This window comes from Piliocolobus tephrosceles, chromosome 13 (genome assembly GCF_002776525.5).
Source record: "Piliocolobus tephrosceles isolate RC106 chromosome 13, ASM277652v3, whole genome shotgun sequence".
NCBI classification, from domain to species: Eukaryota; Metazoa; Chordata; class Mammalia; order Primates; family Cercopithecidae; genus Piliocolobus; species Piliocolobus tephrosceles.
In genome coordinates, this window is record NC_045446.1 from 109,297,633 (window position 1) to 109,310,784 (window position 13,152).

At 54.9% G+C, this 13,152-nt stretch overlaps 1 protein-coding gene across 1 annotated transcript in view; it reads right to left on the reverse strand.

Annotated features, from left to right (window-relative positions):
• Positions 1-918: 918 nt before the first annotated feature.
• The window catches only part of NECTIN1 (nectin cell adhesion molecule 1), a 93,509-nt gene continuing 81,275 nt past the window's right edge, over positions 919-13,152 (reverse strand). Inside the window, exons 6-8 of the mRNA XM_023208473.3 lie at positions 2,661-2,808; positions 1,538-1,613; positions 919-1,053 (exon numbers count right to left, since the gene is read on the reverse strand). Coding sequence (XP_023064241.2) covers positions 919-1,053; positions 1,538-1,613; positions 2,661-2,808 — 359 coding nt within the window. The remainder of the gene's footprint in view (positions 1,054-1,537; positions 1,614-2,660; positions 2,809-13,152) is intronic.

Below are 13,152 nucleotides of genomic sequence, written 5' to 3' on the forward strand. Positions count from 1 at the left end.
TCTATATGATAAGAACAATGTCTGAAAAGTGACTAGCCAGGTGCCTGGCATGCGGCAAGTGCTCCACATGTCATTATGATCCCTTCTGTTGGAACCAGCAGGCCCATGCAGTGCAGACTGGGATGTGGGGCTGCACCTCCGATGGGAAGGAGGGTGGCACAAGAGCTGCCCAGCTGCTGTTTGAGGAAGGATGTTGTGTCCACAGTGAATTCTAGCTCACTTCCGTATCTCTAGGTAGGTTAAGGAATAGCAAATAGCTGGCCGTCCTTTGCGCCCTGGGTAGTATCAGAAGGTGGAGGCTGGGCTGGCTCTCTGGGCTCAGTACCCTGGGAAGGGAACGCTACCTCCCCGGGGGCAGGATTTGGCACCTCCAGATGGGTTCATGTTGGTACTTCCTGCCAAGAGTGAGGATGGCTGTACCATGGAGACAAAGGCCTGGCTCTCCTGCCAGTGCCAGAAGGGCGTGTGTTATCTTTGGGTCCAGGCGGTCTGGCCTGGGTCTCTGGGCTGCACTGTATGGGTAACACCCAGAGCCGCCAAGTCTGCTGAAAGGAGCCAGATATGGGCAAAGGTGGCAGGTATTCAAGTGGATGCTGGCCCTCTGAGTGGCTGGGAGTGGGGCCAGGAGGAGGGGCCTTTGGCAGCACCAGGAACTAAGGTGCAGGGTACAGAGCTGGAGGTGGGGCTTGGGGGAGGGAGAGCTGGGTACCAGGCTGGGGCCAGACTCAATGGAAATGCCAGTCTCCCAGAATGGTCTGTCCAGCATCCAGTCCCCCTTTGCCCAGGGTGCCTGCAGTGCTTGGGTGGTCATCCCGGTGCTGCCCTGCCCTCACCTCCTCCACCTCCTCTGTCTGGTTTCTCCCTAAGGCAGCGGGGCTCATGGCCAGGCTGGGTGGGGCTAGGCTGGGGGCACTCTCCTCAAGGTTCAGTTGTCCTTACCGAGGGGTGGTAGGAGGGGGACACCCCCATATCATAGTAGGGGGGCTGCAGGGACAGCTTCTGCAGCTCCTCCTCTTCTTGCTGCTGCTGCCTCCCTGGGTCCAGGTGGACAACCTGGAAGAGAAGGCGGTGAGTGCTGCACAGACCTTTCCATGCCCCTGCTCCACGTGGCCCTCGTGGACCCCCAGTTTGATTGGGACTCCTCAGTTCCCATGCACCCCCATCCTGGCATCCCCCACACTGGTGGTTGTCTTGGAGGGCACAAGCGCACCCTGAGCCTTTAGCCTTGCTGGCTCTAGCAGGGACCCAGCTTGGGGCCAGGCACCTGAGAGGTGCTCAATGCATTTTTTAAATGAATGAAAGGACTGTGAGGTAGAGGAAGAGGTCCCGTGGGGGCCTGGGGTAGGGAGGGTCCTAGGGGGTCGGTCTCTTAGGGTGTGGCAGATGGACCCCTCTAGCATGGACCTGGCCTTGTGGGAACTGGACCATGGAGGTGTGGCAGCTCTGTCTTCAGCTTGGGCTCTCTCCCTGGGGCCATCTGCCATTTTTCTCCCTCCCCGCAGTCTAGGGACCTTGTCCTCTACTGCCTCAGGCCCACCTGGATATCCTCAGGTGCAAGGGAGCTCTGCCTGCTGGGAGAAGGCTCCGGCTTCTGGGAGAGGGGCAGGCCGGTCCTGGAGACAGAATGAGGGTAAGCTCAGCACAGGAGCACACACAGGGGCTCTCCCCATCAGGCCACCAGACAGCTACCTCAGCCCCACTCATAACAGCAGGCCTGGGAGGTCTCCTTCCCAGGCAGCCTCCTGAGAGGCCAGAGCTTGGGCCGGGACTCCTCAGGGTCATGGGTTAGAGGCTGAGAGTGCCTGGCCACCTTTCCCAGGTGTCTCTGCCCCTGACCCCAGCCCAGCTTGGGACGGGAACCATGTGAGTCTCAGGTTTCCTAGCTCAAAGGACAGGGGGGAACCAGCAGCAGCGCCATGGGCCCTCACCCAGGGCGGGCAGGAGGCCTCAGGTGCACGGTATGCGGCACCGACAGCCTTAGCCAGCATGAGAAAACATGTGATGCAAGGTTTTAAAGATGAAAATCAACGTAAAAATCCATGATGAACAAAAGTCCACATTGTAAGTAAAGACAGGATCCGTCACAGTGGTGTGCTGGGTGCCTGAGGCGAAAGGAAAAGTCAGTTGTTCTAATCCTGTCTTTATTTACAATGTGGACATTTTGTTCATCATGGATTTTTGCTTTCATTTTGATTTTTTAAAATACCGCATTAAAATATGATTTATCATGATGGTTGAGGGTTTTGGCTTCCCCTATAAACTTTGTGCCTCTCTCTCCTCTCTGGCCCTGGGTCTGCCCTCACTCCTTGTCAACGGCTGGGAGCATGTAAACTGTTGCAAATTATTTAACCTCTTTGTGCCTTAATTTCCTCACTATACATCGTGGATTGTAATCGTGCACCTGCTCCTCCGAGCTGCTGTGAGGATAAAATGCAACTTTATGAAGCGCCTCTGAGCTGGGGCGGTGCCTGGCACGCAGCAATCGTCACTCAGGAGGGTCACCTCTTCCTGCCAAAAGGTTAGTTCCTCGTCCCCCAGGGTGGGGAGGCCCTAGAAAGGGCCTGAGCTTTCACAAGTTTAGGTGCTTTAAGTCTGGCGCTCCCAGGGTGGTGGGGAGCAGACCAGTGAGAGTTTAGTGGGCAGAGTCCTGCCTGGCTCACCCAGCCCCATCCGTCTCTGGTGGGCTCTTCTGCTGCCGGTTGTACAGGAAGAAGACAGTGAGCACCACACCTAGGATGAGGAACACAGCCACGGCGCCCGCCAGGAGCCTGGCTGTGCTTCCCGGACCCCTGTGGGGGCGGGGCTTTTCTGGAAACAAAAGACAGGGAAGAGAATTAGAGAGAGAAACTCAAGTGAGCCGAGAAGAGTCAGAGATGTGAGAGAGTCAGACCCTGAGGCAGTACTCCGCCCTTGACACTCCACCCCCAGCTCCCCCGACCCATGGTGCTCCAGTTCCAGGAGGGGCTCCCAGTCAGTGTGGGACAGAGCCTCCTCCTCTAGTTCCCTATGACCCTGTGAACCCAGACCCTGCGACCCCAGACCCTGTTCCGATCCTGAGATCTGATCCTGAGATCCTGGAGGTACAGTGAGGGTGGGGGTACCTCCTGGGCAGGCAGGGGTGCTGAGATGGGGTCCCCACCCCATCATTCCATTTCTGGCCCTGCAGGGAAGATTCCTGTTGAGGAGTTTAATTTCTTTCTCTTCCATATGCAATTAAACAAGCAAATGAACTAATTGGTGCTTCGCCCTCCCAGCTCAGGAGAGAGAGTGAAGATCAGGAGGGAAAGGCAGGAGCTGAGAGGGTTGATGAAGAAGGGGCACTTGGGGGTGCCTCCCAGGAAACCAAACCTCTTCAATACAGATAGGTGAAAAGCCCAGAGGGCTGTAGTCTAAGGTGAGGGGCTGAGCCCACCTTCTGGACCCACCTGGCCATGGACCCAGAGGATTGCTGGGCTTGTTGAGGTATTTCGAAGTCTGAGCTGGAGTCACTGGTCTGTCCCTGAAGCCCAGAAGGCTGCAGAGACTGACCCTGTGGCCAGGGGCACATGCGGCTTCTCAGCGGTCCAGGCTTGGCTGTGAAGCCACAGCTGGCCCTTCCAGTTCCTCCTTCTGCTGGGCTCGATTTCTCACCTCTGACCTTTACAACCCCAGCGTGGAGTGGGGGGTAGGGACTAAGGAGAAAATCACATACTTATGTACTTCTTTCTCTCCTTCCTCCCCGCAACCATATTACATATAATTAAACACGGGGAGCACCTGAATAGAAATGCCAAATTGCAGTTTGCAATAAACATCATGCAGCCAATTTTCCTAAAGTGGAATTGACAAGTCCCTTTCTCTCTCTCTCTCTCTCTCTCTCCCTCCCTTCTCTCTGCTCCATTCCAGTGCCCTGAAGGAGGGGATATCTTGCTCCCAGTAAATTTGCAACCCCTCTCTGGCCTCTCTACAAAGGCTCTGGCCCCAGCATCCATCCTTCCACAGCTGGTGGCTGTGGCCACCTTGGGAAGACAGTTTCCTGTGTTGCCCAGGCTGGTCTCAAGCTCCTGAGCTCAAGTGAACCTTCCACCTCAGCCTCCCAAAGTGCTAGGATTACAAGCATGAGCCACCGTGCCTGGTTCCAGAGTGATCGTTCTAAACTACAAATCAGATCAGGCCACCTCCCTACTTAAAATCCTCCAAGAGTTTGTGGCCTTTATCAAAGCGTCTTAGGGCTGAGGCCTTTCACGACCTGGTTCCTGGAGGAAACGCCATGCCGCCCCCAGCCTGGACCTCTTGCAGCTCCTGGACAGGGTGCCCCTGCTTCCTCTCATGCTCAGGTGCTAGTAGGAGCCACTCTGTCTACCAGGGTCTTTCTTTCCTCCCCCTTCTTTGCCAGGCCAATCCATCCTGCAGTTTTAAGCCGGATGTGTTTCCTCTAGAGAGCCCTCCCTGGTTCCTCCACTGGAATGGGGGTCCTCCTCTGGAATTCCCCTGAACTCTCTTTCAGTCTCTTTTCTTTTCTTTCTTTCTTTTTTTTTTTTTTTTTGAGACGGAGTCTCGCTCGGTCGCCCAGGCTGGAGTACAGTGGCGCCATCTTGGCTCACTGCAAGCTCTGCCTCCCGGATTCATGCCATTCTCCTGCCTCAGCCTCCCCAGTAGCTGGGACTACAGGCACCCCCCCACCGCACCCGGCTAATTTTGTTTTTGTATTTTTAGTAGAGATGGGGTTTTACCGTGTTGGCCAAGATGGTCTCGATCTCCTGACCTTGTGATCCGCCTGCCTCGGCCTCCCAAAGTGCTGGGATTACAGGCATGAGCACGACCTCTTTCAGTCTCTTTTCTACAGACTGTGACTGCATGTCTGACTTGGCTCCCCAGCCCTGCACAGTGCCTGGTATGCAGAAGTGCTCAGTAAGTGTGGTGAATGAATGAAGGCCTGACTGAATGAATGTGTAGTGGGCAGTTCTGGGAGAGGGTCCCCTGGGCCTCTGGAATCTCACCTTCCACTAGGGGGAGCTCTCACCTTGAGTCCAGTCACCTCCATGCTGGATGCTACGAATTCGGTTTCCCTGGACACACCCCAAACCTAGATCCCCTTTTCTTCTCAGCACAGCTGAGGCAGGCTGGCATTTCCAGAGGGCTAGGGTGGGAGGGGGAGCAGTAGGGAAATGAACACATACCCTGTCTGGCGCACAGAGTTCAGATTTCTCTTCTACCATGGTTGGCCCCATGGTTGACAGCTTGACATGGGATCCAAGCAGGAGGGAGAGACAGGTTCAGGATACAAGGCTGGGATTTCAGCCCCTACACCGTGCCTCCAGGGAACATCTCTCAGAGGCTTTCACCCATCACCCCCTCATGGACTCTGCAGCCACTTTGCCAAGAGAGGGAGGCAGCTGTCTCCTTCACCTTCATCATCCTTACGGTGAAAACAAAAACACAGCCATCCCTCGGTATCTCTGGGGGACTGGATCCAGGACCCCTGGCGAACACCAAAATCCAAGCATGCTCAAGTCCCTTATATAAAATGGTGTAGTATTTGCCTATAACTTATACACATCCTCCCATATACTTTAAATCAACTCTAGATTACTCGTAATACCTGGTACAATGTAAATGCTGTGTAAATGGTTGTAATACTGTATTATTTAGGAATAACAACAAGAAAAAGGTATACCTGTTCAGTACAGACACTACTATCCATTTTCTTTTTTTCTGAGTATTTTTGATCTGCAGTTGGTTGACTCCATGGATGCAGAACCCATGGATACAGAGGGCTGACTATATGGCGAGTGAGTCTGTGGATGCACTCGTGTTGCATTAGGAAAACCAAAGGCTAAACAGGGCGGGATGCGGTGGGCAAGGCCTCACACAAGCCAGGGCCACAGTGGATAACTCTGATTTTTTTCCCTCCAAATTGCCCTCTCTCCCTGTCCCACCCTCTCAACATATGAGTGCAACTTCCATTGTCACCGTGGGCCTTGCCTGATCCACCTGGAGGGTCCTGCCCTGGTGGAAGAAATACTAGTGAAGAGAAAATGAGACATGGGGATAAGAAAAGGGAAATCCAAGGAGGAGAAATTGGCCTCAAGTCTCTGGCATGCAAGGCACTGTGCCAGGTGCCTTTGCTGATTTGGGGGCATATTTGATCCTACATATTGAGCCGCAAAATGAGATAATGTTGTCCCTGATGAGCAAGATAAAGCTCGGAGAGGTTAAGTAATTTGTTCAGGATCATCCAGGTAGTCAGTGGCTGAGGGCACTGGGATCCGCACCTGTGTGCTGCTCTCCCTGCCTCAGGGTCTTAGTATTCCTCATCCCTCACTTGGCATGGGCCTGCCATCCCCCGCTTTCATCCCTTATCAGACACAGCCCTGCCTACTCCCTGCCTACTCCCTCCCTCCCTGCCTACAAAGCCCTGGTTGCTTTGTCTCTGAGCCTCCCCTCGACAGCTGTGAGGAAGGGGCCGGGTGCTGGCCCCAGCTGGAACCCTGGCATTGAGCCCCCAGACACTCTCTGGTTACACCGTGACAAATCAGTTCCCTGGCTCCCAGCTCTGCAGGCTTGAGGGCAGGCCCAATCACCTGCAGGCAGCCGGGTCTGGCTGTGAGAAGGGCCTGGGCCAGGGCTGGAGTGTGAGGCCCGGGAGAGCTGGAATCAGTATGGGAGGGTGGCGCCTCCAGGGAGCACTTACTGTGCACCAGGCTCCGGTCTGGACCCTGTCCTTGCAATGATCCTGGGAGGTTGACTATGTGCCTCTTGCTGTACTGCAAAAGGGCAGAGCGGTCAAGTCAGCTGTCCAGGTCCCACAGCTAGGGCCACAGCTGGACTTGGGTCCGGTTGGCCAGTGAAGTCTCTCTCTGTCCTGTTAGTCATCAGGGCCAGGGCTCCTCTCAATGGCTTCCCTGGGAGAGCCTGCACTCAGTCCTGGCTCAGGCCGCAAGGATGGCCTCTGGGGGTCACACCAGTGACACTCCCCGGGCCTCAGTTCTCTCACCTGTCACAGCGTGTGTGGTTTACCTGTCCCTCAGACTGAGACAGTGAAATCCACAGTTAGGCGGTAAACACAGACCTAGGGTTCATTCTGGGGGCTGCAGGCCGCGTGCCATCGGGGCTTCTTTGCTCTTCCAGGAACAGCTCTACCCATTCACTGAGGCCTCGTGGTCGGGGAGCCCGAGGAGCTTTGGGTCACACCCGAGTAGCCAGCAATCTTCACCTGCTTCTCCCGACCACCCACCTCTCGGCCCGATGTCAGTGTTCCTGCACCCCAGGCTTCCCTCAGGGCGGGAAGCGAGCCCAGACATCTAGCTTCACAGCATGCTCCCTTGCCCTACCCGTTGTTCCTCCTTCAGTTAGACAAACGTGTGCCTCACACCTCTATGTGCCAGTCATTGTGCCGGGTGTCAGGGGCTTGCCCCCTGACTAATGGAGGAGGCATACACGTACACAAATAAGTACGCTATTTTGTGATTCATGCTGCAAGAGAGGTCTCTTCCCACAGAGAAGAGGGCCTTCTGAGCAGGGTTTTGATAGCATAGTAGGAGTTCACCACAAGAAGAACATAGCAGGCAGAGTGAGGAGTGCTACTGGGGCACGTGTGTGAAATGTGGGTATATGAGGGACATTCCAAGTATTGGGTATGGCTGGGGAATGGGTTGCAAAGGGAGAAAGACAAGGAATTGGGAGGCTGGGAGGAGGGGGCAGAGCATGCTCAGAGGTTTAGATTTCTAATAGGTGATATTAGGTAACATTAGGTAATGCCGCCTCTCCCTGCAGACAGAGACACTACCTTTCTCATGAACTGGACTGACCAGGGCTCTCCTAGAGTCACCTCCCCCAGAGCTCCCCAGGGCAGCCACTTGGCACTTCTGCCCCCGAAGCTGTCCTGGGTTGGTCTGCTCTCTGCTTGTCTCCTCTGATGCAAGCCACACAGAGGTTTGTGGGGAGCCAGGAGCTCAGAGCAGGCTGGATGTTTGGACTTGGTGCCTGGAGGTCAAATTGACTGGAGGAAGGGCTGAGTTTACCACCCAGGGCCCATCCAGTGGCTGAGTCTGCCTGGCCATGTCTCCAGCCCACATGTGCTGGACTGACCTTCCCCCAATGACCAGAGAGGCAAGGGCTGGAGGCAAGGCATCATGGACAACCCTCCTGTTTTCAGAAGGTCTGGGGCAGACTCCAGCAGTCTCCCTGCTGGGAGGGCTCCCAAGTCTTATCTGAATGTCACTGTGACGTTGAAACCCAACTGTGAGAACCCAGGACCCCATCCACAGGGACAGGAAGCTTCTGACTTCATAGGCTGGAGCCAGGGGACCTTGCAGACCATCAGGACTTCCGGTACACCCTTCATGCTCAGGGAACAACAGTGGCTATCCCTGTACTCCTGTAACCTTAGCATCCAGGCTAACCTCCTCAGCCTGTCCCCCAGGGCCAGCCAGGCCCACGTTTTGTCCCACATGTGCCTCGCGGGGTGTTTCCAGCTTTCTCTGTCTCCGTCTCAATATCTCATTTCCATTCCATCTTCCCAGAACTGCAAGCTGGGCTGGCTGCTGCACCCTCACACGTGGATGTTGTGGGAATCTCCCCTCCCCTTGCTCAGGAGGGGACATACCCGTCTCCTCCTCAGTTAAGCTCATACAGGAGGGGGATCTTTCAAGTGCTTTCCTCTGATCCAGGGTGGTGAGGGAACCCACCTAGAGACTCAAAACCGAAGAAGTCACAGAGTTCTTTCCTTGACTCAGACTCAGCCAGGCCTCTGTCCTCTCCTCCTCTTAGGCTATAGGGCTAGGAGGCTTAACCGTCTTATCTACAGCCTGAGGTGGCTCTGGGCTGGCTCTGCACTGGAGCTGCTGGGAGTCCCCTGCATCCAGGCCTTTTCCTTGGGTTGGGCTCTTGGTCACTCCCTCTAGCCTGGACTGGGTTGTATTTCAGCCTTGTGTCTGTTCTGTTGGGCCCCTCAGTGCAAAAAGCCTTTTTTCCTTGGCCACAGAGAATTTGCTCTGGTTCTGAACGCAGGTGGAGGTCATCTTGAAGTCCCCTTCTTCAGACCTCCTGGATGGAGGCTGGAGGCCTTGGGCTCTGCATTCCTGCCTTCTTTCCTCCCTTGCCCGACTTCCAGCCCATCTCCCTGGAGCAGACGTAAAGTGCTTAGTTCAGTGCCTGGCACATAGTCAATATGTAATACATGGTTGCTATTTTTGCTATTAGCTATTCAATAAATGGAAATAGATGAAGTTGCGGTGATGATGTCGGTACACCCCCCCACTCTGTGGAATTGTCGCTGCTTCACCTGTGCTGGCTCTCTGGGCCGAGTTAAACCTGTGGTCACATTATCATAATATCAATTATAGGTTTCATGTGCTTTTACTTACATTATTTTATTTGATGCCCCCACCCCTTTGCCTCTGTTAACAGATGGTAACTGGAGCTCAGAGAAGGTTGGTGAAATGCTCAGGGTCACACAGCTCACTGATGAGGGAGGTAAGGGGGGTACCCAGGCATCCTGGTTCTCAGTGCAGTGCCTGGGGCCATTTTTATGCCCCACACTGCCTCCATCTCTCAGTGTATCTGCAGAGGAAGATAGCTCAAGGTTGAGCTGGCCACCTTCTTAGCTGTCTTATATATTGAGCAAGTCACTCAAACCCTTTGAGCCTCAATGTTTTCATCTGTGAAATGAAATAACAGCAGGACTGTTGTCGGCCATGAGTGAGGTAATACTGCATGTTAAAGCGTGGTGCCTGTGGACAGTTGGTGCCTAGTGAGCGTTGGTTCCTGAGGGCAGGGACACGCCTGCTCCTGAGGCAGACCTGCCAAGCGGCCGGGGCTCGCACCGCTGCTCTCATCCTGCCTGTTGGCCTCTCTCGTCCCTGCTCTCAGCTTTCCTTAGTCCCTTCACCATCACGATCCATGGGCCACACACCCCCAACTGGTCTAGGCCTGTGCAGGCCTCAGGATTAGGGGCCAGAGCTTGCGCGTGCGTGTGTGTGTGTGTGTCCGTGACCCCCTTTGGGAAGGGTTGAGGACTGTCACTTCCCACGTCACCTACGATGTTCCCTCTATCTGGAATGCTATCTCCAATGTCACCAGCACCCCGCCCCACCACTCCCTGCCCTCCACACCTTGAGTTGTCATTAGGAGGAAGAAGGACCCTGAGCAAGGCCGACTCTGAACCCCCCTCCACGCTCAGGCCCAGCTGGAGAGAGTTACTGGGATTTCACGCACATTCCTGAGGGGAGAGGGACTATCTCCCTGTTAGGGACCCTGCCACGCAGGGACCTGACCCCCAGTCCTCTTGGAGGGGGTGACTGATGTGTCACACACCCAGCCCTCCCACCCCCACTGGGTTCCCCCTTCCCTCTCTGCCAGTTTCTAACTCTTTCCTCCCTATCTGCTTCTCACAAAGACCTCCCTTAATGGGGAGAAAAAAGCACCAAATCTGCAAAAGCACAAAGTGCAGTGGGAAAGTCATGACTGGATTCTCCCCTCTCTAGCAGTGTGATCTTAACTGTGCTGAGCCTTAGTTTTCTATAAAAGGGAGAAAGGGGGCTGGGCGCGGTGGCTCACGCCTGTAATCCCTGCACTTTGGGAGGATGAGGTAGGTGGATCACCTGAGGTTGGTAGTCCGAGACCTGTCTGGCCAACATGGAGAAACCCCATCTCTGCTAAAAATACAAAAAATTAACCAGGCGTGGTGGTGGGCGCCTGTAATCCCAGCTACTCAGAGGCTGAGACAGGAGAATCACTTGAACCCAGGAGGCGGAGGCTGCAGTGAACTGAGATTGTGCCACTGCAGTCCAGCCTGGGTGACAGAGTGAGACATCGTCTCAAAAAAAAAAAAAAAAAAGGGGGAGGAAGGGTAGAAATAAGTGAGGTAAGCACATGAGAGCCTGGCACTGAGCAGCACCCAGAAATAATATGAATAGGGTCAGGGTGGGGTGATGGTGGTGGTGTGATGGTACTGGTGCAGTGGTGGTGGTGGTGGTTATGGTGGTGGTGGTGGTGATGGTGGTGGTGATGGTGGTGATGATGATGGTGATGATGGTGGTGATGGTGGTGATGATGGTGGTGATGGTGGTGGTGATGATGATGATGGTGGTGATGGTGGTGGTGATGATGGTGGTGGTGGTGATGGTGGTGGTGGTGGTGATGGTGGTGGTGGTGGTGATGATGGCAGTGGTGGTGGTGGTGATGGTGGCGGTGGTGATGATGGTGGTAGTAGTGGTGATGGTGGTGATGGTGGTGATGATGGTAGTGGTGGTGGTGGTGGTGGTGATGGTGGTGTGATAATAATGGTGGTGATGGTGGTGTGATGATAATGGTGGTGATGGTGATGATGGTGGTGGTGTGATTGATGGTAGTGGTGTGGTGGTGATGATGATGGTGATGTGATGGTGGTGGTGGCAGTGGCGGTGCTGGGCCAGCTGCATGAAGATGAGCACTAGACTCTTCCAGCACCAGCAGGATCCTCCTTCATCAGCCACCATGGCTGAGACTTCCTGGAGCCACTGTCCAGCACCCAGCGGGACAGCTGGGCAGAGCACAGGGCTTGAGACTGTTTCTGCAGAAACCAAACATCACTGGTTTGGGGTCATTGTCGCCCAAAGAGCTCTAAAAACAGCCATGTTCCAGGGTCCCAGCCAATGAAACCCCTGGGGTGGAGCCCAGGAAGCTGCCTGTGTAGGGAGGGCTGTGGGAGTATCTGGGGTCTTTGTCAGGTCTCTCTCCAGCCACCTTCCCTCCCTCAGCTGCTGGCCACTGCACAGGGACTCCCCACACCCAGGAGGCTTCCATTTTCCCCGAGGGTGGGAATTCCAGTGGGTCTAGGTGGCGCTGAGGGAGCCTCCTCTCATCTAGGCTGGCAGGACTCCGACACTCCTGGCCTCCCTTCCTGGGGCTTGGGTCTGAGACTGGGGCAGGAAGGCCTGGGTGGCAACAGCACTAGAGTAGTTGAGTTGGACCCCTGCCTCACTGGCACTGTGTGCAGAGTCAGAAAGATGCGAGTTCTGTGCCCATGGAGACAATCCCTGGGCATCTGGGAGCTGGGCCGCAGTGCTGGATTCAAAAGCAGGCTCCAGGCCGGGCATGGTGGCTCATGCCTGTAATCCTAGCACTTTGGGAGACCACGACAGGTGGATCACTTGAGGTCAGGAGTTTGAGACCAGCCTGGCCAACATGGTGAAGCCCCATCTCTACTAAAAATACAAAAATTAGCTGGACACAGTGGGGCGTGCCTGTAATCCCAGCTGCTTGGGAGGCTGAGACAGGAGAATCCTTGAACCTGGGAGGCAGAGGTTGTGGTGAGCTGAGATCGTGCTACTGCACTCCCGCCTGGGTGACAAGAACGAAACTTTGTCTCAAAAAAAAAAAAAAAAAAAAAAAGCAGGCTCCACCCATAAGGCATGGTCTGGAGCTGGGTGGAGAGGAAGAGGGAACCTGTATTTGGGCTGGTGAGAGGAGGGAATAGCAGCCTAACTGCCCCTCTCCCCACCCCAACATACACACTGCCCCAGGTCTCCGAAACAGCCTGTCCCCCAACCCCCCTGCTCCCTGTTTTGGGGACTCATCACTCTCTCCCAGTCTTGGGTGCTCAAGGAGACCCTCACCCACCCCCTTGCCCCACCAAGACAGGACCTCCCTGGATGGTTTGAGGGGTGGCCTGGGGAGAGGCCACACATCCGGCTCTTTCAGGCTCTTCCCTTGCTCTCCATCTCAACAGGATTTGGCTCTTGGGGGTCCTCAACAACCCCCAAACTCCCCCAACTGGCCACCCTATCCTGCCAGCTTGAGCTTCTTGCTACGACAGTCACTGCCAACGGGGACAAGGTGTTCTTCCACCTTATTTCACCTGGGACAAGAGGAGTATTTTTTTAAGAGGAATGTTGCCAGGCATGGTGGCTCATACCTGCAATCCCAGCACTTTGGGAGGCAGAGGCGGGTGGATCACGAGGTCAAGAGATCGAGACCATCCTGGCCGACATGGTGAAACCCCGTCTCGACTAAAAATACAAAAAATTAGCTAGGCATGGTGGCGTGCGCCTGTAGTCCCAGCTACTCAGGACGCTGAGGCAGGAGAGTCGCTTGAACCGAGGAGGCGGAGGTTGCAGTGAGCCAAGATTGTGCCACTGCACTTTAGCCTGGTGACAGAGTGAGACTCCATCTCAAAAAAAAAAAAAAAAA